General features: G+C 45.2%; 1 protein-coding gene across 1 annotated transcript in view; it reads right to left on the reverse strand.

Moving 5' to 3' along the window:
• Positions 1-21,155, reverse strand: part of ENPEP (glutamyl aminopeptidase) — a 257,425-nt gene that overhangs the window by 63,245 nt on the left and 173,025 nt on the right. The window contains exons 9-10 of the mRNA XM_069230243.1: positions 17,932-17,997; positions 9,014-9,165 (exon numbers count right to left, since the gene is read on the reverse strand). Coding sequence (XP_069086344.1) covers positions 9,014-9,165; positions 17,932-17,997 — 218 coding nt within the window. The remainder of the gene's footprint in view (positions 1-9,013; positions 9,166-17,931; positions 17,998-21,155) is intronic.

A 21,155-nucleotide genomic window follows, 5' to 3' on the forward strand; every position in this document is an offset into this window, starting at 1 on the left:
CGTGAAAGTACTTGGCACCTACCATGAACCATAGGTAACATCTGTGGGACTGCGGGACAGGTGGATGAAAATAAGTTTTATGCAGGTCCAAGGCTACAATCCAGTTGCCTGGATCCAGGGCAGGTAGAACCTTGGCTAGTCTAAACATTTTGAATTTGTTCTTCCATAGGAAGGCATTTAGAAGTCAAAGATCTAAAATGGGCCAAAACCCTCTATCCTTCAGCAAGACAAAATAGCAAAAGTAAAAACCTATTCCTATTTCTGAATCTAGAAGCCTCTCCATGGCTCCTTCAGAGAGTAAAACTTGCAAGCCTGACAGTAGAATGGACAGGTGTTGTTCTGGGAGCTGCTCTCATATGGGAGGAAGGTGCAGCGGGTTGCAAGAAATAGCAGGGCATACACATGATAATTGATCAGGAGGAATCATCTGTCAGATGTGATGGATTCCCACCCTTGAAGGAAGTATTGGATCCTGCCTCCCGCTGCGTGGTTGTGCGCCACTAAGTGCAAACTAATGCAGCTTATAGGCTGTTACCACAGAGAACATGAAATGGGATGATTGATGCCCATGGAGGCCTGCATATTGCCTGCCAGCTTCAGGGTCCTGGCCACGAATAGACTTGGGTAACTGCAGTGGAGGCCAGGAACACTGAACCCCCTGGAGTGATCTCAGAATGGCCTAAACTGGTGAGGAAACTGTCTGTTAGGGGCCAAAAGGCATCGGGAGTGAGCTGTGGCCCGACTCTTCTTAAAATGTTTGAAGGCAGAATCAGCTTTCTTGATAATTATACATGAGCCATTGGAGGGTGTAATCATAAGGGGTGCCAGTGCATTTAGTGAGAAACCTGTGGCTCATAACCCACACTACTGATGACTGCTCACCCTAGTGAACAGTATTGAGGCCAGCACAAATTTAATATTTGATTGTATCGTGATCATCCCTGAATAGTTTGAGCTAAAGATGACCTCAACTCTGAGGAGAATCGTTCCTCAAGATCTCACCGGCCATGTCCAACAGGTCTGTGTATAGTGGCCAAATAGGCAAAGAACATTAACCAATCTCAAGATTTGGCTATCTTAAGAGAGTATTTGTTTCCTGAATGCCTCAATCCTTTTTGACTCCCTGTTTGGAAGGGGGTCATAAGAAACAAATTAGGATTCACTTTGCTGGTGGAAGCCTGAACTACCACACTCTCTCCAGAGTAGGATGATGCATAGGGAAATTAGGGTCTCCAGACACTGGTCTGTGGCATCTGATCACTTGCATATTCATCAGTGGCCAAGAGCAAAGTTTGAATCAATTGCCCATCAAAGTATCAGTGAGTGCCTCATTGAACATGAGTCAAGGCTCAAAGGAAGCTGGCACAGGCTGCACAGTCTATGTAAGGGCATCTGTCTTAACTTCAGTATAAGTTGATTGTAAGTCCAGGAACTCAGTAGCATGCCAAATTACTACAGCAAAGGAAGTACTCTTTTCTGTGGGTGGCAGCCACAGACATGAGGCAAAATCAAACTCTATCATGAGACGTATCAAATACACTGGCCACCTGTAAGTTCATGTAAAAACTGTCTTCATCAACAATGACTGGGTAAATCATCTTCTTCCTCACCAAGGTTATCACTGAGAGGTGGCAAGCTCTGGTCAGACTCAGAGCTAAAAAAAATAATAGAGCCTCTATAGGGTTGCTCAATGTCAGTTCGATCAGAATATGTTGTATGGGCACCGGGTACACTATAGTGAATTTGGAATGCGGTGGGGATCAAAATGAAGCCAATTTGGGCTCAAACATTTAGGTCCCCCCATCTGGCACCAGTAGCACTGGTAACAGCATAGAGGAACTGTTTGGGTAATGGAACTGAAGTGGAAGTTGGCACTGAAGTCGATGTGATCCCAAGAAGGGTTGCAAGGACTCACCTAGAGACAAGGATAGATTTGCCACTGGTAAGATGACTGAAGGCCCCTATAGATTCCTGAGACCAGAATGCATGCCAGAAGAAGCCCCAAAAGTGTCACAAATTTATAGCGTGGCCTCCTTAAAAACCTCAATTTTTTGTTGCATCCCCAATGGCCAGGGGAACTCAAGGCACATTGAGACCATCTGCGGAATCTGCATCTCAACCGGGATCAACATTAAATGACACCTTTATGCCCTTGCAACTTCTCTTTCAATAGAGAGTGGCGTGAAGGGATCAAGCACCTCGTCACTTTCATATGTTCCTTTGTTTTAGATTTTGACTTACCAGATGACTTCAACCCCAAAGTGAACTTTCTGGAGGAGCAGCCTCAACTTCGTAAGATCATCAACCTATCCTTCGATACTGCGACCTTCCCGGACAGCTGGAAGCACGCCGACATCCAAGCCCTCCTCAAGAAACCCAAGGCTGACCTCAACGACCTCAAAAACTTCCGCCCAATCTCCCTCCTCCCCTTCCCAGCGAAGGTCATCGAGAAGATCGTCAACGCCCAGCTCACCCACTACCTTGAGGACAACTCCATCCTAGACCCCTCTCAATCCGGATTCAGACGCAATCACAGCACCAAGACTGCGCTCCTCGCCGCCACAGATGACATCAGACAGCAAATGGACAATGGCAAAACTTCAGCCCTCATCCTCCTAGACCGTTCCGCTGCCTTCGATACGGTCTGCCACCGCACCCTACTAACTCTTCTCCACGAAGCCGGAATACAAGACAAAGCCCTCAACTGGATCTCCTCATTCCTCTCCGGCAGAACCCAGAGAGTCCGACTCTCACCCTTCCGCTCCGAAGCCATCAACCTCATCTGCAGCGTCCCCCAAGGCTCCTCGCTAAGCCCAACGCTGTTCAACGTCTACATGGCACCCCTTGCACAACTGGCCCATCAGCACAACCTCAGCATCCTCTCCTACGCCGACGACACCCAGCTCATCCTCTCCCTCACCAATGACCCACACACCGCCAAAGCCAACCTCCATGAGGGACTGAAATCCATTGCCGAGTGGATGAGAAACAGCCGCCTGAAATTAAACTCCTCATCCTTGGACGCACCCCCTCGGCCTGGGACGACTCCTGGTGGCCCACCATGCTGGGACCCTCCCCACTCCAGCCAACCACGCACGCAACCTCGGCTTCATCCTCGACTCCGCCCTCACCATGTCCAAACAGGTCAACGCAGTCTCCTCCTCCTGCTTCAACACCCTTCGCATGCTAGAATCTACAAGTGGATCCCTACGGAAACCAGAAAAACTGTGACCCAGGCCCTCGTCAGTAGCAGACTTGACTACGGCAACGCACTCTACACAGGCATCCCAGCAAAAGACATCCAACAACTCCAACGCATCCAGAACGCATCCGCCCGCCTGACCCTCAACATACCCCGCCGATGCCACATCTCCCACCACCTGAAGGACCTCCACTGGCTCCCCGTGGACCAGAGGATCACCTTTAAACTCCTCACCCACGCGCACAAAGCCCTACACAACGCCGGACCCGCCTACCTGAACATCAGACTCAACTTCTACGTCCCCTCCCGCCAACTCCGCTCTGCCAACCTCACCCTCGCCATCGTTCCCCGATTCCAACGCAAGACCTCTGGCTGCAGATCCTTCTCCTACCTCGCCGCCAAGACCTGGAACTCCCTCCCGACCCCCCTGCGCCAGACACAGGACCTCCTCACCTTCAGGAGACTCCTCAAGACCTGGCTCTTCGACCAATAGCAGCTGCCCCCCCCACCCACTCAGCGCCTTGAAACCCTAACGGTTACATAGCGCGCTTTATACATTTTATGATTGATTGATTGATTGATTGAACAGCAGGAGTAGGAGAGGTTCCCTCGACTTCGAGAGGGACTTATACGAGTTCCTTGACATCTCCTGTGTTCGATGATGTGTCAGCTTTGCTTCACAGTGCTGAATTGCTTTTGGTTCCATGAGGGTGGTCTCACGCACTACTTGGAGCCATAACCCAAGTACAAACACCAAATCTGTTTTCTGCAGTCACTGCATGGTTTAAACCTGAGGGGACACTGTTGCCTCTCACAATGGATTTTGTTATGTTTGGGAGTCTTCGAAAGTCCAATGAAAGAGTGAGCAATGCTCCATATCCAGGTGGAACAAAGTCAACAAGGATCTGCCCAGCGACATCTGGTGCCACCCAGGGGCACTACTGTGAACATTTTACAAATCCAGTCTGGTGCCTGAAGAATACACTAATGAATGAAGAATCTGTGTTTAGAAACATCTATGAGAAAACATGTGGTCAACCTGCATTCGAAAGAAGAATGTGCAATTTTTATTAAAGAACTTTACAACATCTTCACTGCTGCATGTATCAACAGTATAGACATAGTACACTGGATAGTCATGATGAAGTAAGATATTGCTAAATGACTAGGACTTCTTTTTTTGTACCACTGTCTAAATGAGGCCATGAGCTCCATGAAACCCCTTTGAAACTGCTCATCTATTCTATACTGAGTGGTGCCCATTCACCAAACATTTCAGCTTGTGTTTCTTTTTTTCTTTTTCCTGTGGTTTTGACCAATTTTATATGTTGACAACATCGAGATCATGTTGAAGATAACCAGTGATGTTTACATGTCAGATTATGCATTCTATAATTGCCTATCCAAGGTTAAAGGATGGATGAGTGCTAATTATCTCATGTCAAATGAGGATAAGATGGGACTACTTTGTTTAGCTTGTCCCTCTCATTTCTGAGACCTTTATGCCCACCTCCCCGAGTCGGAAGCCAGTCCTGTCCACCGGCGTAATAAACGTTGCTATAAAAATTGGCTCAACTTTCTCTCTGGTACATCTAGTCAACACAGTGAAAAAAGTTGCTATTTCCAATCATACTCTTTGAGTTGTGTTTTATATTTGTTTCCATTTTCACACATGGTCCAGATTATCAAGGCCTTTTTTTTATTGTGCTTTGATTATTTAAATTAAGTCTACCTTGGGATCCCAGAGAATTTAATTTGCAAGTTTACAAGCTTCAACTCATTCAAAATAGTGTGACTAGATTGGTGCTTAGGATGAGAGACCATATAACTCCAACGTTACCCTAACTCTTTGAATCTATGTGTCTGGTGCACTGAACCATTTTCTCTTCAACTATCTCTGTTGTGACCTCTTGACTCAGGGACTGATTTTGACTTTGGCAAATGGATTAAATACCGTCGTCATGAGAGAGGGCTTTACCTCTGCCATGGCAAGGGTACTCTTACCCGCCAAATTTAGAAATGTCTGCCAGGCCAGTGGACATCTCTTGAACTTACAGGAACCACCATCAAGGTGGTTCCCATAAATGCATTGAAAGTTTGACAGACAAGATAGATCTGTACATCAAACTTTCAACGTTATTTATTTTCACAATCAGATCCTCTATAGGGATTTTATTTTTTTAAATAAAAAACAATGGCCCTCCTACTCGCCCCAGAAGTTTGTCCAGTTGTAGGATGGAACCATGCATAAAATTACCACGCATGCCTTTCAATACTGTCATTACAACCCATGCATCTACAACGAAAATGTTTCCAACTCATACGCCTAAACCATGCACACCTTTACCATGAACATTTTGTTGTAAAGGGATGGTTGGTAAAGGCATATGTGTGGTAAAAATGTAATAGGTAAGTATAATCATGTGCGGTAAAAATGTATTAGGATAGTATAATCCCTATATATATAAATGGTCACCAGTAGGTAGTTGTAGTTAGGACCTACTTTCCATAGGAAATGAGTTTATTGACTGCTAGATCTTTGGAGCTGTTTTATGAATCTTCATGAAATTTCCCCCCAAAAAGTGTAAAGTTGGGTCTTGTTGTGCATGGAAAGTTTTGGAGTGGTTAATCAAGTGGGAGCTGAGGAAAAGAGGGGGAGTCAAAAAAAAGTGTGTTTCCCATGTTAACTCCCATAGACTCTTTAGACACGCCTGCAGCCTGAACCGCTGGACGGAATTACACCAAATTTTGCAGAAAGTTAGCTTTTGGTCTGGAGATCACTTGTTTTGTTATTTGGTGAAAATCTGTTCAGTAGTGTTTGAGAAATTAACGGAAATCTAAATGTGTATACCTTAAAGCTCAAATACTTTGCAGATAGTCCCGATCTTGTGCTGAGATTTGATTCAGCCAAGGACCAAAATAAAAACGCAAAAAAAAGAAAATGAAAAGGGGGAAGGGTAGAAATACCTGAAGACCCTAGTCTTGGTCCAAGGCTCCCCTGGGTCCCAGCCAGGGGAAAAAATCAAGCATTTTTATAAAATGTCACTGTCAAATTTGTGAATATTGATGAATTTCACTGTGAAATCAAAAAAAACAAGCCCTGTCTCCCGCATTTGTTTTTAATTTTGCCCTTGGGAGGGCCAGGTCAAGGGGGCATTACATTGAAATAACAAGCATTTGCAATACAATAAGGCTTGCATTTGCTTGAGTTAGAGCAATTGGCATTGGAAATTCATAACTGGATTTTTCTTGCAACATAAATTGGTCAACCCTGCCTCATAATTTTGTCTTTTCTTGCCACATAATTCCAGTGGCCCTGTATATAGCTAAAGCACTTCCTTAACCAAACACTGCACTCTGCCCTTGGGGCTACCTATGGCCTACCTTAGGGGTGTCTGACATGTAAGAAAATGGAAGGTTTAGGCCTGGCAAGTGGGTACACTTGCCAAGTCGAATTTACAGTTTAAACTGCACACACACACACACACACACACTGCAATGGCAGGTCTGAGCCATGTTTACAGAGCTACTAATGTGGGTGGCACAACCAGTGCTGCAGGCCCACTAGTAGCATTTGATTTACAGGCCTTGGCACCTCTAGTGCACTTTACTAAGGACTTACTAGCAAATCAAATATGCCAATCATGGATAAGCCAATTACATACACATTTTGTAAAGTAGCACTTGCACATTAGCACTGGTTAGCAGTGGTGAAGTGCCAGAGTAACAAAAACAGTAAAATCAAAGTCCAGCACACATCAACAACCTCGGGAACATAGGCAAAAAGTTAAGGGAGACCACGCCAAGGATGAAATTGTCTGACACTGCCTTAGCAGGAAATAATTCTGGAAGAATCTGTTGATACAGTATGGACTAATATGATGGAATTCTCTGTTCTGAAACCTGCAGCCAGTGCAATTAATTGGGTTCTACCATGCCTCTTTCATCACTCCCAGACACTCACTGTCCCTTTGCCCCTTTATCTTGATTTTGCAGGCTCCTGCAGTCTCCCTTTATGAGAGTTTTTCCCCTTCTTTCTCTTCCTCCATATCTCCGCTTTGTTTTTCCGTCTCCTGGACTAGGTAAATGTAAAATGCAGAAAAATAACTGCCGGTCCCCAAAACTAAGTGCCGGTGGCCCCCAGCTTCTACCACCTGCTCAAATCAAGCACACCATTCTGCTTTGGATGTTGGGGGATACAAATAGAGATTTTAGCCTGTGATGAACATCCAAGAACAAAGGTGCAGGGCTATTGATTTGGGATATATAGAATTAAATAGAGGAAATTAGTAAAAAGTACTTTGTTAATACCCATTGAGTTTTGATGTAGGATTTTTTCTAAACAAACGAAGAACTACAAGTCATTCCCTGAGATATTTTGTAAATCAAGAATTAATTTAAGGATGGGGAACATAAATAACATAAAAACAGTATACACAATACTCTGAATGGTAGAAATATATATGATGATTAATGCAGAAGGTGAATATACATGATAAGCGTGGAGTGATTATTAAATAATGTTTTTTCTTGGGATGAATAAGCAACGCTTCCAGCGAAGTCAAATATTACGTCTTGCAGCCAAATACAAGTTCTCATGAAGGCCATGACCACGAGGAGGGAGGCAAGGATTCCTCGTGGCAAATGATGGAGGGAAAAATATATTACTAAGGTGACCGATGATTAGTATGAACGTGACATGCTTGATTTAAGAGAGATATGCATGTGTGGTTTATACAGCAGCTGTGCAATCATAAGTATATAGATATTTGTAGAGTCACTGGTGATCTATATAGTAAGAATAATTTAGGAAATTTAAGGTGCATTCTCAAGGTAATGTTTCATTAAACAGATTAATATTTTGGAGAACCTGTGGACGTAAGATTTCATCGACGCGTTAAGAGTACTGGCACCAAAGCTGTTAACTATTTCAGGTCAAGTAAAAAATGTATAAGGGAACTATTGAAGAATTCTGCCCTCTACAGGAGCCTTCTCAATATCCCAGAAACAAAACAATTACACATATTAAGAAAGTGGAAGTGATTTTGTTTATTTGTTACACCAACTCTTCTTTCAAAATATGAAGGGTGCAATGAGAGGTTTAGAGTGAGGTTTTCGACAAATAATAATAACATAAATACCCGTTATAAGAACAAAGTTTCAGGGCAATCGTTAAGGTCCAGTCTATGGCTTATTGATGAATTGAGAGTCACTGGTCCACCTAACTCAACAGTCATATGCAGAACGCTGTCGTCATTGTGTCTCCAATACTAATAGAAGAATGAGTTCACAATGGTGTCTGATGTGCCACTCATACCACAATCACATAGGCTTTTTGTCGTAGGGAGGCATACATACCCGGAAGCTCAGCATATGCAAGGTGTCCCAACAGTTTCGACCCATCTAATGAATGAGTCATGAGTCTCAAACTGCATTTTTTAGTCATCACCCTGGCTTGTAAATGGGGAGTGTATGATAAAACTCTTTGGAGAAACCCTGCACAAAACTAGGTTGGGCATCCATTCTATGTAAGATGTCAAATGTGATTTATTGTTTTTTCATAACCATCTCATTTTCTTCTTCTACACCCCACCCACCTCCTAGTTTGCAATGTAACACACATTGTAAGTGATAAACTTTGAAATATACAAAAAGTGATGGATGGAATGCCTGGATTAATCTCAGCGACTGCTAATTACTTGAGCCGCATCCCAGCCCATTGTTATTTTGCACACCATGCTGCCTCAGTTTGGACCCAGCCAAAAGTTAGCATTTGCATACTTTTGTTTGTTATAAACTTTATGCACTTACCCAAGTTCAGAAGATGGCTCCATGGGATCTGCAGATGGGTCCAAGAGAAAGCGCTTCTGGGTCACTGCATTACTGGATTGCACGTTCAACACAGGGTAGCCCATCTGCCTAGTCCAGGTATCCATCACTTCCTTCACTGGCTCACCACTGGCCTAAGTACAACAGAGTATCCAGTCAGACTGAGAAGGATGTGCAGTATCAACTGCTTCTGATACAAAGCGTGTGCATATGGATAAGAAAATGCAATCTTTTTTATAACCATGCTTGATACCTATGCCTTTATAAGGCGGTGTCTAAATTTAAGAGCAGACATAGCTTCCAGATTCCAGTGGGTATCCCTGCATCAAAATACAGTCATTATAAGCTATATTTTGCCTGTGCAGAATAACTAGACAGACCCGTAACTACCAGGTGAAACGCTGCAAGCTTTTCTGGATTCCTGGGATTATTTTGATGCTGTATACCGCCTGCTCTGAGTAGGGGATAAATATAAGCAGAGACCACTGTAGGTCTTGGGGATTTGGGGCAGGTGACTAGAAGTTCATCTGGTGTGAGGGCAGGCTGTGGCCTCACAGGGGTAAGTGTTGTCAACCCTCCATTGCACTGCAGGAGATGGTCAGGGGCTGAGCTACTCCATGCCCACATCTCCTGACACTCTTCACCTGCAGTTTAACAGGTATGGACCTACATCTGGTAACAACTGGGTGTGGCATTCTGTACCTGGTAATTTTGTGTCTGGAATGGCAGATGTATCTTACCCCCAAAAGATAGCGCTCCAGTTTACTGGAAATGAGGGCCTGAATGAAGGAAAGGGGCTCTAATTTGCACAGGTGACGTGTTATTTCTAAACAGGATTTATTGAAGTGCATAATGACCTGGAATCCACAGGGAAACCCCCTTTACATGAAGAAACAACGTGATTTTTAATTTGAATCTAGCTCCCAACTTTAAGCTAGAATATTTTATATTTTCCTAAACACAACAATATCCTCTTTATTCTCTCACTGACTCAGCTGAATTATATAATTTCCAGAGATAGATGTAAGTGTAGCGGTAAGCACAGATATGCAATGCTGGTTCCTCGGTAATCAATGACTTTTCTTTGCTTACGTCAATTGCCCACTTTGACATCCTTCAGAAAGTCCATGAAGTGCTGTCACTAAACAGATTACTTTCATTTTCCACTCTGATAGAGCACCAATCGCTAGATGTAGTTGACTCCACAGTGTTGTGCATTAGAAAAAAATACAATTGAAATAGAGCTACAATGCAGCACTTCCTACACTTCACACCCAGGCGCTAGACCACTCTTCCTTCTACTGTTGGCTTTCTTCCCTTTGAAAGTTCAAGGATCTTACTTCCAACTGAGCACTGATACCCAGAGGGTAAGTGACAATTGTTTTTAAATGTCAGGTGTTCTGCAAATTCCACTGCACTACCTTATGGTTGGGAAAATAAAATTTGATGACACACCATGATTGTAATGGAGCAACCGAAGGACTTGACTTGTACAGCTGGTTCTACTGAACCACACCACAAATCTTGCTGCTCTGTATCTTTGCTAACAACAAATGTGTTAGCTTAACATCTCAACGAGTAGTATAATGGAGTAGTCAATGCTGGCTTCCACATCGTTATAATAATCATGGCCAAAAGGGGTGTGGCTGGGCAGCTGATGGAGTATGTCGGTGAACCTTGGAGCTCCCAGGAGCCGGCCCTCATCCACCCCATCCTGCAGCAATAAGGCCTTCCATGGGGACCCCATCCATCATATAAGAACTATGGTCCAGGGAGGCGGCGAGCCGGCTCTGGGAGTGCTGGCACAAGGCTGAATCAAAGATGGCGGCTGCCATTCCTCGTCAGAGTGGAGGGGAGGCGGTGCGCTGATAGTGCGCCCCTGCTGAGCCCGCTGTGGAGAGCAGGGGGCCTGAGCCTCGCAGGGGCTGCGACAGCGGCAGCAGTGGTGGCCCTACCTGGAATGGCAGCAAGGAGAATATGCCAGTCTTAGTAGAGGGAGTCCTCGGGAGGAGCGACAGCGACTCTCGCGGGCCGGAGTTCTGACGGACCGCAGGGATGAAGCAGCACCCTCCCCCTTCCTCCCTGAAAACTGTTTGCACGACGTTGCCTATTACCCCCCGTGAAGAAAAATCACACATGCGCAGGACACGCCGGGGAGGTGAACCGGAACCAGATCACATTTGCTACCGATCCCCCCCAAACATGAACATATTGCTGCGAAAAGAGCTGAGTCCCCCCCACCCAATAACCTGTAGGGGAGCAGGGGGGTCCTTGAGACGCTTGAACTAGAGTGCTGGTGCCGAGCTGCAAGGGAAGCGATTCCTCCCCCCTACCTTTGGAGAGAGGGGTGAACACTGCACCAGTGGGGGGGAGTGGAAACAGGGAGGGCAGAGCTGGCTGACTATATATTGGGCCTTGCTAACCGCTAGAGGAATGGCGCACCAGATTTAGGACCCTGTTGATCAGTGGGTGGGGAACCACCCTAGAACTCTTGAGGAATGTGAAAAGTGAGGGACCTCCAGCTATAAAGGGCCTGGGCCTGGAACTCTGGGGACACAGACCTGAAGGCAAAAAAAGAAGGATACATAGTACACACAAGGAAAGAACATCCGCCAAACGAGTGGAAACAGTCAAACTGCAGCTGCGGAGACACTAATGTGAATAGGCAGTGGTGCCTAGAGGGAGCAGAAAAACAGTTCACATTAGCGCAACACAACCTGCTAGGCCCGACAACCATGGTTAAGCCTAGTAAAATGCGCGACCCAACGGCGGGAGATCAGATATGGAATCCGAAATGGAAACACAGAATGGCCACCCTGATTTGGAGAAAAAGCATCATACTCCCGCGTTTCAAGATGTGCTGCAGGTAATTGCGGTGTCCCAAGAATCCTTGGGAATGAAGATAGACGATATGAGTACGGACCTGGGGCTTTTACGGGATGACCATATGTGCCTGGCCGAAAGAGTGACCAAAACTTAAAGAGAACTTTCGGAGATGACCCCGGTGGTGACTGAGACCAGTAATAGGCTGAATAACATGGAACACCATCTGAAAGCACTGGAGGCTAGGGCAGAAGACACAGAAAGTAGAGCCCACCACAATAAAATCCGAGTGGTGGGCCTCCGGAGAGAGTGGGGAGAAATGATCTGGTGTGGTATATGGAGACATGGATTCTTCAGGAGGTAGTCTCAGAAGGTCTTTCCCCATTTTTTGCTTTTGAATGGGCGCATCGGGTACGCGCCAGAACAACTCCTCTGGGGGTGCCACCCGATAGTCGAAAAACTTCTACACTTTAGAGATCAGAATCTTATCCTCCGACAGGCTCGTCAGAAGGACAACCTAATGATTGAAAACCAGAAAGTGCTAATTTTCCCAGACGTTTCTAAAGAAATGCAGTGCCAACCGGTGGCCTTCCGCACAGTGAAAAAGAAGTTGCGAGAACTGGGAGTGGCATATTCTATGCAGTTTCCAGCCCAACTTCGAGTGGTCATGCCAACGGGAGTGCAGTTCTTCCTCACTCCACAGGAGACTTAGTCCTTGGTGGAATGTCAACCCGGACCAGGCCCTATTGGGGAATCACCCACAGGGAAAAGAAAGCACAGAGTGCGACCACCTAGGAGGGGGAGATCGGCGGTGATGGACCCCCCATGGCAACGGAGGCGCAACGGGTAAGGCTGAGAGAGGTTGAAGACGTGAGTTCCATCAGTAGGAATATGTTGGGAGAACGAACACCACCTATGCCAAAAACTATAGCAAGGTCAGACTCGGACAGTGACTTGAATATATCGCTCTCCTCCAGTGAGGGCTGACCGAGGGTGACCCACCACTCTGCTGATGCTCTGATATGATATGATAAGTTCTCTATTGTAGAGTTGATGAAGTGCCTATTAGGGGGCGAGCACTCAATAGGCATAATCCTAGGGGACTTGTGCAGGCTCCCATACTATTTAACACATGTCCCTATGATGGAGGGGTATAGGTTATTAAATGCAAAATGGTGATTGAAATTGGGTGGGGGCTGGGCTCCTTGAAGGCCAGCTACTGCTTGGTGTTATCTCCCTGAACGTTTTATACTGATTTAGAACTGTTGATTAATCTTAAATTTAGATGGGTGGAATGTTTCTCCCTGTCCTGGGGTGTGGGAGGTGGGTTGACAGTTTTTCAGTTTTAGTTGGGGAGTGTTGGGTTGCACCTCTGGGATGGGAATTGATGGCAATCTATGCTTGGATGATGTGGGAACACTGTGCAACCTCCAATTGAATGAGGGGATCGAACCGGCTACTACCAGATAAAATGACAACTTACTTATGGAGTACAAACAATGTCAGAAAATAATATTCTAGAACATCAGGGGCATATATACATTAGCTAAGCGGTACAATGTTTCCACACATTTGCAGAGGTGGAGAGTAGATATTGCATTTTTGCAAGAGATGCACACAACTGCCAAACAGAGCGTGGTCTTGCAGCGACAGTGGGGGGCAACTATATTACACAACGTTCTCTGCTTATGCACGGGGAGTATTGATATGGATTAGGGCGAGCCTGCCTTTCTCGCCGGTGCGCACTGAGGTGGATCCAGAGGGGAGGTATGTGGCAGTGATCAGTAGACTAGATGGGCGGGACATCTCACTGGTCAACATCTATAGTCGCAATATCAACCAAACACTCTCCTTTGACCTATTGACAACACAATTATCTCATATATTAATGGGCATGGAGTCTTGGGGGTGACTTTAACTGTGTTATGGACCTCGAGATGGACTTGCCTGCATGCAGGGCGGCAAAGGCGCTGACGGTATGGCGAGAACACTGGGGGCACCGGGACAGCTGGCGCATTCTCCACCCTCTAGAGAAGGATTTTTCTTTTTTTTCGAGGATGCATGAGTTGCATGTCAGACTAGATTTTTTCTGTGCTCCCTGGACATTCATATTATGGTTGCGGGAACTGAATACCTTGCTCATACATTATCAGATCAAAACCTGGTATTGCTGTGACTGACCTGGGGGAGACCACTCGCACAGGTTCAGAGCTGGAGGCTGAAGCCGGAAGTACTAGAGGACCCCCCATTTCGTGAAGCGGCATGCCAGCAACTAGTGAACTCTTTTGTAGACAATGTGGGCTTGGCTTCGGACTCTCGTGTGGAATGGGAAGCGTTCAGGGTGGTGACTAGGGGGCATTGAATCTCAGAGACTGTAGGGGCTCGCTCCTCTTTACTAAGAGAAATTAGTGATGCTGAGTCTAAGCTCTGCTCTTTGGACTCAGATAGGCCAGGCCAACCAGATTTGGATCCATGGTTGCAGGTGGCCTGGGAAAATGTGTTGGAGCTCACAGAGCAACTCTGCTCCTTCGACTATAAGGCATATATTACAAGGGTGCATATTAAAAGAGATCGGGTGGGGAGACTGCTGACTTGGCTCACAAATCTGGCTCAGAGAGGCTCCTTGATAGTGAAATTAAATTCGAGCTCCGGGACAACTCCAGAGCCTACTTTGCCACTTTTTACCGGTCTTTATACTTTAGCAGACCTTTAGCTGACACCACTCAACAAACTAGATTCTTGTGAAATATTGCTGTTTTGTGCTTAAGACATGAAGAAGCAAAAACCCTAGGGGAAGAAATTACTTTGCTTGAGGTACTGGGGGTCACTAAAAGAATAGCCTGTGGAAAAGCACCAGGGTCAGATGCCCTGCCGGTTGAAAATTATAGGACTTATTCAACAGAGCTGGCCCTGAGACTAGTGAAGATGTTTAATAAGGTGCGTACGCTGGGATATCAGCCTCCTTCTGGTAGAGAGGCAGTGATCATTCCATTGCTTAAGCCTGGAAAAGTGGCCACAGAAGTGGGAGCATATCGACTGCTTTCTATACTGAATGTGGATTGTCAAGATTTTAAGGGGCATTTTAGCCTCTCGGCTTCTTCCCTTTATGACCACGCTAATCCACCCTGATCAAACATAGCACTGCCATTAACATTAGACGACTTATGGATATACTTGCTGATACTTCATGTGACTCGGCGACGGCCGCTATATTATCTATAGATATTGAAAAAGCATTTGATAGTCTTGAATGTCACTACCTGTAGGAGGTCATGGCTCACATGGGTATCGGAGGGGGATTTGTGAACTGGACAAGACTTTTATACAATAAGCCCATGGCCTGAGTGGGGATGGGGCACGCTATCTCAGAGAGTTTTGGGGTGGAGTGAGGCACGAGACATGGATGTCCACTATCCCCCTTGCTCCTCGCTATTGCGGTGTTGGCCAGGTTGGAAACTTTTTTTGAGGGCCTTACAGCAGGGGAAGGCAAGCAGTGCATTGCATTATACGCTGATGACCTTCTACTATTCTTGTGAGATACAGGGAGAGACTTATAGGGGGCTCATTCCTTGCTGGAGCACTTTGCAGAAGTCTCCAGACTTAGATTAAATTGGTCCAAAACTAAATTGTTCCTGATTGAAAAAACTGGGATCCCAGTTGATTTGCCAAAGGACATGGAGGTGGAGCCCCGTTGCCTGCCATATCTGGGGGTGAAAATTTACCAAACTGCTCGGGATATGTTTGAGGGTAGTTACGGGTTAGGCCTCCGAAGCTTGGAGGCATCCATAGCCATTTGGCAGACGCTTTCTATTTCAGTGGAGGGCAGAATCACCCTCTTGAAAATGGTGGCTCTACCTCGGTTGCTGCATTTATTCAGAACACTGCCACTGTGGGTGCCCCAATATTACTTGAATGAACTAACTACACTTAGTACGGCATTTATATGGGGAAATGGGTGGCAGAGAGTGGCATACGTTATGCTCCAGCATACGGTGCAGCATGTGGGCTGCCGGCCCTGGACTTTGAATTACACTACTTGGCAGCCCAATTGCAGTGGCTTGCCAGATGGCTGACAAGTAGGCGACATCGGGACGGGCCCATGGATGTGTTTATCTCAACCCACGAGCATTGCTTGGGCTGGTCCTGAGAATTGATGCCCCTACTGGAGTGCAACTGCAGGCCTTTAGGACGATGCAGAAATGTTGGAGGGCAGGTATGAAAAAATCTGATATTCAACTGCCATATTCCCTGGAGCTGCCCCTTTTTGCCTTGCCGCTGCTGAGGGGGAGAATGAATTGTCCCCGCTCGGCGACGTGGACTGCAGCAGGCATATCTAGACTGGGTGATTTATTTCAGAATGGGTTCTGGCCCCCTTTGAGACGTTCAGCTAGGAATTTAGACTGCCGGGAGGTCAATTTTTGAACCATGGGTCAGCACATGCAATCATACGCAGACACTGGAGTACGGAAGTCGCAGAACAATGCACCCACGCATGCTGCTCCTATGTTCTACATGCAGCAGGGACATTCAAAGCGATTACTTGTCTTTACTGACATTTACAAATGGAGACACTGCAGCCAATAGATGGGGTAAGGGCCAAGTGGGAGACGGACAAGGGCACCACTTATTTCAGAGACAGATTGGGAGAGCATATTGGAGAATCCCCAGAGTCGCTATAAATTCCAGATTTAGACTCATTAATTTCTATATCCTACATAGAGCATATTTACATCCAGAAAGGATTAATAGATATTTCAACACTCAAGAAGCAGCATGCTATCGCTGCAGAGAGGTGGATGCGTCCTTTATACATATGATGTGGACATGTCCAGCTTTAACTTTATATTCTAAGCAGGTTGTCAAGCGCCTTTTAGAGATTACAAAAAAACAAATCCAACTACACCCGCCCATTGCTTATTGCACTGGTACCGATATACTAAGAATAAAATAACCAGCAGATTTCAGGATCTGGGCTTATTATTAGCCAAGAGGGAAGTCACTAGGAAATGGAAAACCCCAAAGGCCCTTACCTACAGTCCTGGGAAAAGGAATTGGAGAGATGGGCAGAATGTGAGGGGACCCTGCTGTGTAGAGAGGCATACAAAGGGATCGGAACAATGGAAAACATGCAGGCTTGGGACCTGCGGGTTATATCCCTAAAAAAAACCAGGGGGTCTAGAGAGAGAGAGAGAGAGAGAGAGAGAGAGAGAGAGAGAACTGCTACGGGGAAAGTAGTAGGGTAGATTACGGAAAATAATAGTTAAGCAACAGGTACACAATTCACCCACTACAGTTCAAAGAAACATATCAGTAGAACTGCATCACCAGACCAGCAGTGGGGGCAGGGTGAGTGGGGGAGGGACCGAAGTTAAACCTCAACTGAAGACAAATGAACATGGAACAAAATTAAGTGATATGTGCAATTACTGCAAATGTATATTCATAAAGTCGAAATCCGGCAATGTAATGGGAATATATGATCGAAGACTGCATTGTTAGATACAAGGGGGAGTTAATGATTGTTTGATTGCTGCTATTTACAAAGCTAATAAAATGTGTTTTAAAAAAATATTAATGGCCAAAAGCTCTTAAGAAATCAACAAATCAAAACCTCCGTAAAAGAGTCTTAGGAATAATTGAGTATTATGGAAAAACGATGCGCTTTGTACCTCAATCAAAAGCTTGTCATTGAATAAGCAGCCAAGGGGATTTCCTCGTGGTTAATATCAAGTTGGATGCCTGCACTCTCAAACTAAAGTGCATGGATCCAGCACGCTCAAAGAGCCCTTGCTCCTATACCTTGGTGACAGCAATGATATGTCTCCTTTTGAAGTATCTGAAGTCAACCACTTTTTCCTAGACCAACATACATTATTAACACGAACCTTAAGGAGGTGAAAGTGTCAAATGTGGAGGGATAACCAAGACTAAATCTGGGGGGGCAGAACACCCATTTGCTCCATTCTATATTGAGAAGCTCATGAAGATGAAATACATATTTGTTTCATTTTTGCATGGTGTCAATTACTATCAATAGCATTCATTGTCCTTGTAAACCAGGTCTCTATGACCCCTACCTCTTCCAAACATTGCCAAAAATCATCAGTTCTTGCATTCTTGAAATGATATTTCACAAGGTATGCCTGAAAAATAAAAACAATAAAACAATTCTCAGTAATTCAATGCATTTTGAGAAAGCCCACTATATGTTACGTTGCAGTACATCTCAAAGGTCATTAAAACCAACAATACAAATGTAGGAGGTATTTCCGATATTATTAACAAAAGACATAAGGGGTCTGCATATTAAATCGAAGCCTTGCAATTGATTTCTATATTAGAAAACACTTAATTGTGATATTGTTTAAGCAAACCCATATTGTGCACACACATTATCTCAGGTAACAAAAAAGCACACATTTGGAATTGTGCAAACTGGGGGAGTAGAAACCAAAGACTAGCGAGGATAAACTATCACCATCAAAATATTTTTCAAATTAGGGCATGGAACAGAGGAGCTCATTTAGAGGTTCATCGTGTCACTGCAGGGCTGTCAGGGTGGTGAGGAAACATCTTTATCACATCGTCAAACAAAACTCTCCTCCATTTAGAACTTCCCATCACTAAGATGGGGGGTTCCCTGCGGTTGCCCTGGAAGAAAATATCTGTGCCAGTAGATTCAGCCTGTTTAGGGCTTTTGCTGTCATAATATGTGGGTACTGCAAATGCAACGGGGAGCATTTTCATACCACGCGTAAGGGTTATGGCTGGTCAAAAGGTATTTCTGCAGTGTCATGGCCACCTTAAGGTATTCCATATGGCGGAGCCATCAACATCCCCTCAAAAACACCAGCATACTCACTGTAAGTGGGGCAGGCAAACAGAGAGGAGTGCAGGTGAGGCTTCTGTTTCTGTCTGATGGCAGTCCTATTGCCACCAAATTTCTAAATCAGGCCGCTAGCTAGGCAAGTAGCCTTTCTTACTGAACAACACCTACTCCAGGACGCTTCCCTACCCAAGTCCTTACCACAACTTTGCAATGGCACCGAACAGCCACTTGCATTATTGTCCACACAGTGACTTCATAAAGCATGTAAAGCCATCAAGCACTGTTGCCTTTTGTCGAGGTGGTGCCCACACATTGCTTCATCTATTAACAGCATATTATCTTCTACTAAAATAGGTCTGCAGGAGTCTGTGGATGTGCGAGAGGTTTGTGAGGTATTGTGCCACAGGGACTGAAGATGCAGCAAGACAGGTACCACCTGGACACCCCGGACAAAGACAAATGCCACAAGAGCTTTCAAGGCACCTAATGACTGCAAGGAAATAATAAGTAACATTGCGAAATGACGTTATTTGACATCACTGTCATACTATTCTGTTCTGACTAGGCTACTACCGAGATAAATTGAAAAACACGTGCCAGCAAAGTGATCTCACCAATGCTGTGAACAGAATCCATTGTGTCCTACACTGAAATGAATGAGAATTTTGTTACCACCAAAGTAAATGTAAGGAATTAGGCCTTTTTGAACAATCACATTTGACATCTGTATGTCTCCAATAGGAAGGATTAAGGTCATGAGCTATTACCTATGTCAGTCATGAGCAGCCCCCACCCAAGGTGTCTTCTCGCTGCACAATTACTTGTATGCACATTTACAATAGTAGAGTTATCTAGGGCTTGGGCACTCAAAGTTGACAGAATCCCGCTCCCCGTTGTTTCCCTAAGTAAACGGAGGTTCAGTGAAGAATAGACAATATATGTCAAAGCCATTAAGGTGCAAACATGAAAGTACATTGTGCACTTATGCCTCTAAGTCTTCACTGGTATCAGAGTAAAAAGAGTTGTCTCATTTTGCAGATTAAGTGACAGCCTGCAGTTATTGACAATGTGGGAATGAAGTGTGAACAAGCTCATGGGCAGAAGAGAATTCCATTTGTGCCTGTTGCACAGGGGGCAAGAGTCTGGGGTGGTTCTGCAGACTACAGGGTGCTGTTTGCCAACATAATTTCTCTTATGATGTCTTTGCTGCAAACTGTAATGTGGCTACTCTGCTTTTCTCTTTCTGATTTAAGTGGGGAATGACAGCAACAGAACAAAAACCTGACAATAGATCCTTTCATGCCCTCCTCCCTTCAGAGTGATAAACCGATGGAGGGTTCAGTATTTCATCAGAAATCAAACCCATCCACTGAGGAGGGTTCCTCATCTCTGGAAAGATCCAGGGAATATCTGTTCCCTGTAGTATTCCAATCACTCTTTGCTGCGTTGATTTGTCATTGAGCCCGGCGACATTGACTGAACAAATGGAGAATTTACCCCTTCAGCGAAAGAGGCCAGAGAAATATACCAATATCCCAATCTTACAATCTAGACCACTTGTTACCATTTCAACCGTGCTAGCTGCCGACCAATCCAAGCCTTCATAGGAGCCATTCTAACCAATTTGATCTGTCCCAGGCCACTGTTAATTTTTTATGGATATGCTTTTTCTACCATCCCCACTTACCCTGCCTTTCCCAAACAGCCCAATCCCCAACCGTTAACCCCCAACACCTCCGCCACTCACTCACCCTCTTACTCCCACCCCTTGAGTCCTGCTCCACCCTATCGTGCCACCATGCTTCCATCCACCCCACCATATCATTCTACCACAGCCGGTACCCTCCACCTATTAACCCCCTAATACCTAACTCCCCCAGTGAGAGGTCAACAGACCACTGATTGGGCTGATAAGATGCAGGCAGCTTCTCCACCTGGTCTCCTAAAGTGCGCATTACTCTCAAAACGAAAGCCAGGGTGCACCTATGGAATTCCTCCCTATAGCTACATAGGTACCCAGATCCCACAATCACCAAACACAAGACATATTCTGTCCGCATATGTGCATATTTCAACATATCAGCATATTATATGTCCATTTAATTCTTCCAGCACTCATATGCGCCCGAACTAGTCTATTGTAATAGCTAGTGCAAATAAAAGGGAACAGAAGCCATTACTGCAAGCCTTCCATTTACTCCTTAGCTTTGATTTCTGATGTAAGCATCTGCATACTGTCCTTCCAAACCACTTTCAGTCTTGTCGGATTCAATAGGAAGGGCTGCACACTTTTCTCCTGAAATATTTTAATTAGTAGTCGGACGTGCCACTGCCGTTCCACCGTGACATGAAAACAATCTGGTTTAATGAAGAATGAGAAGTCGTCAGCAGTTTGTTTAGCACCCGGTCTTGCTTTCTTGTAGATTGCCTGTCTGAGACGATAGTTTCCAATATAAACTAACATCGCCCTAG

Source organism: Pleurodeles waltl, chromosome 1_1, assembly GCF_031143425.1.
Source record: "Pleurodeles waltl isolate 20211129_DDA chromosome 1_1, aPleWal1.hap1.20221129, whole genome shotgun sequence".
Lineage (NCBI taxonomy): Eukaryota > Metazoa > Chordata > Amphibia > Caudata > Salamandridae > Pleurodeles > Pleurodeles waltl.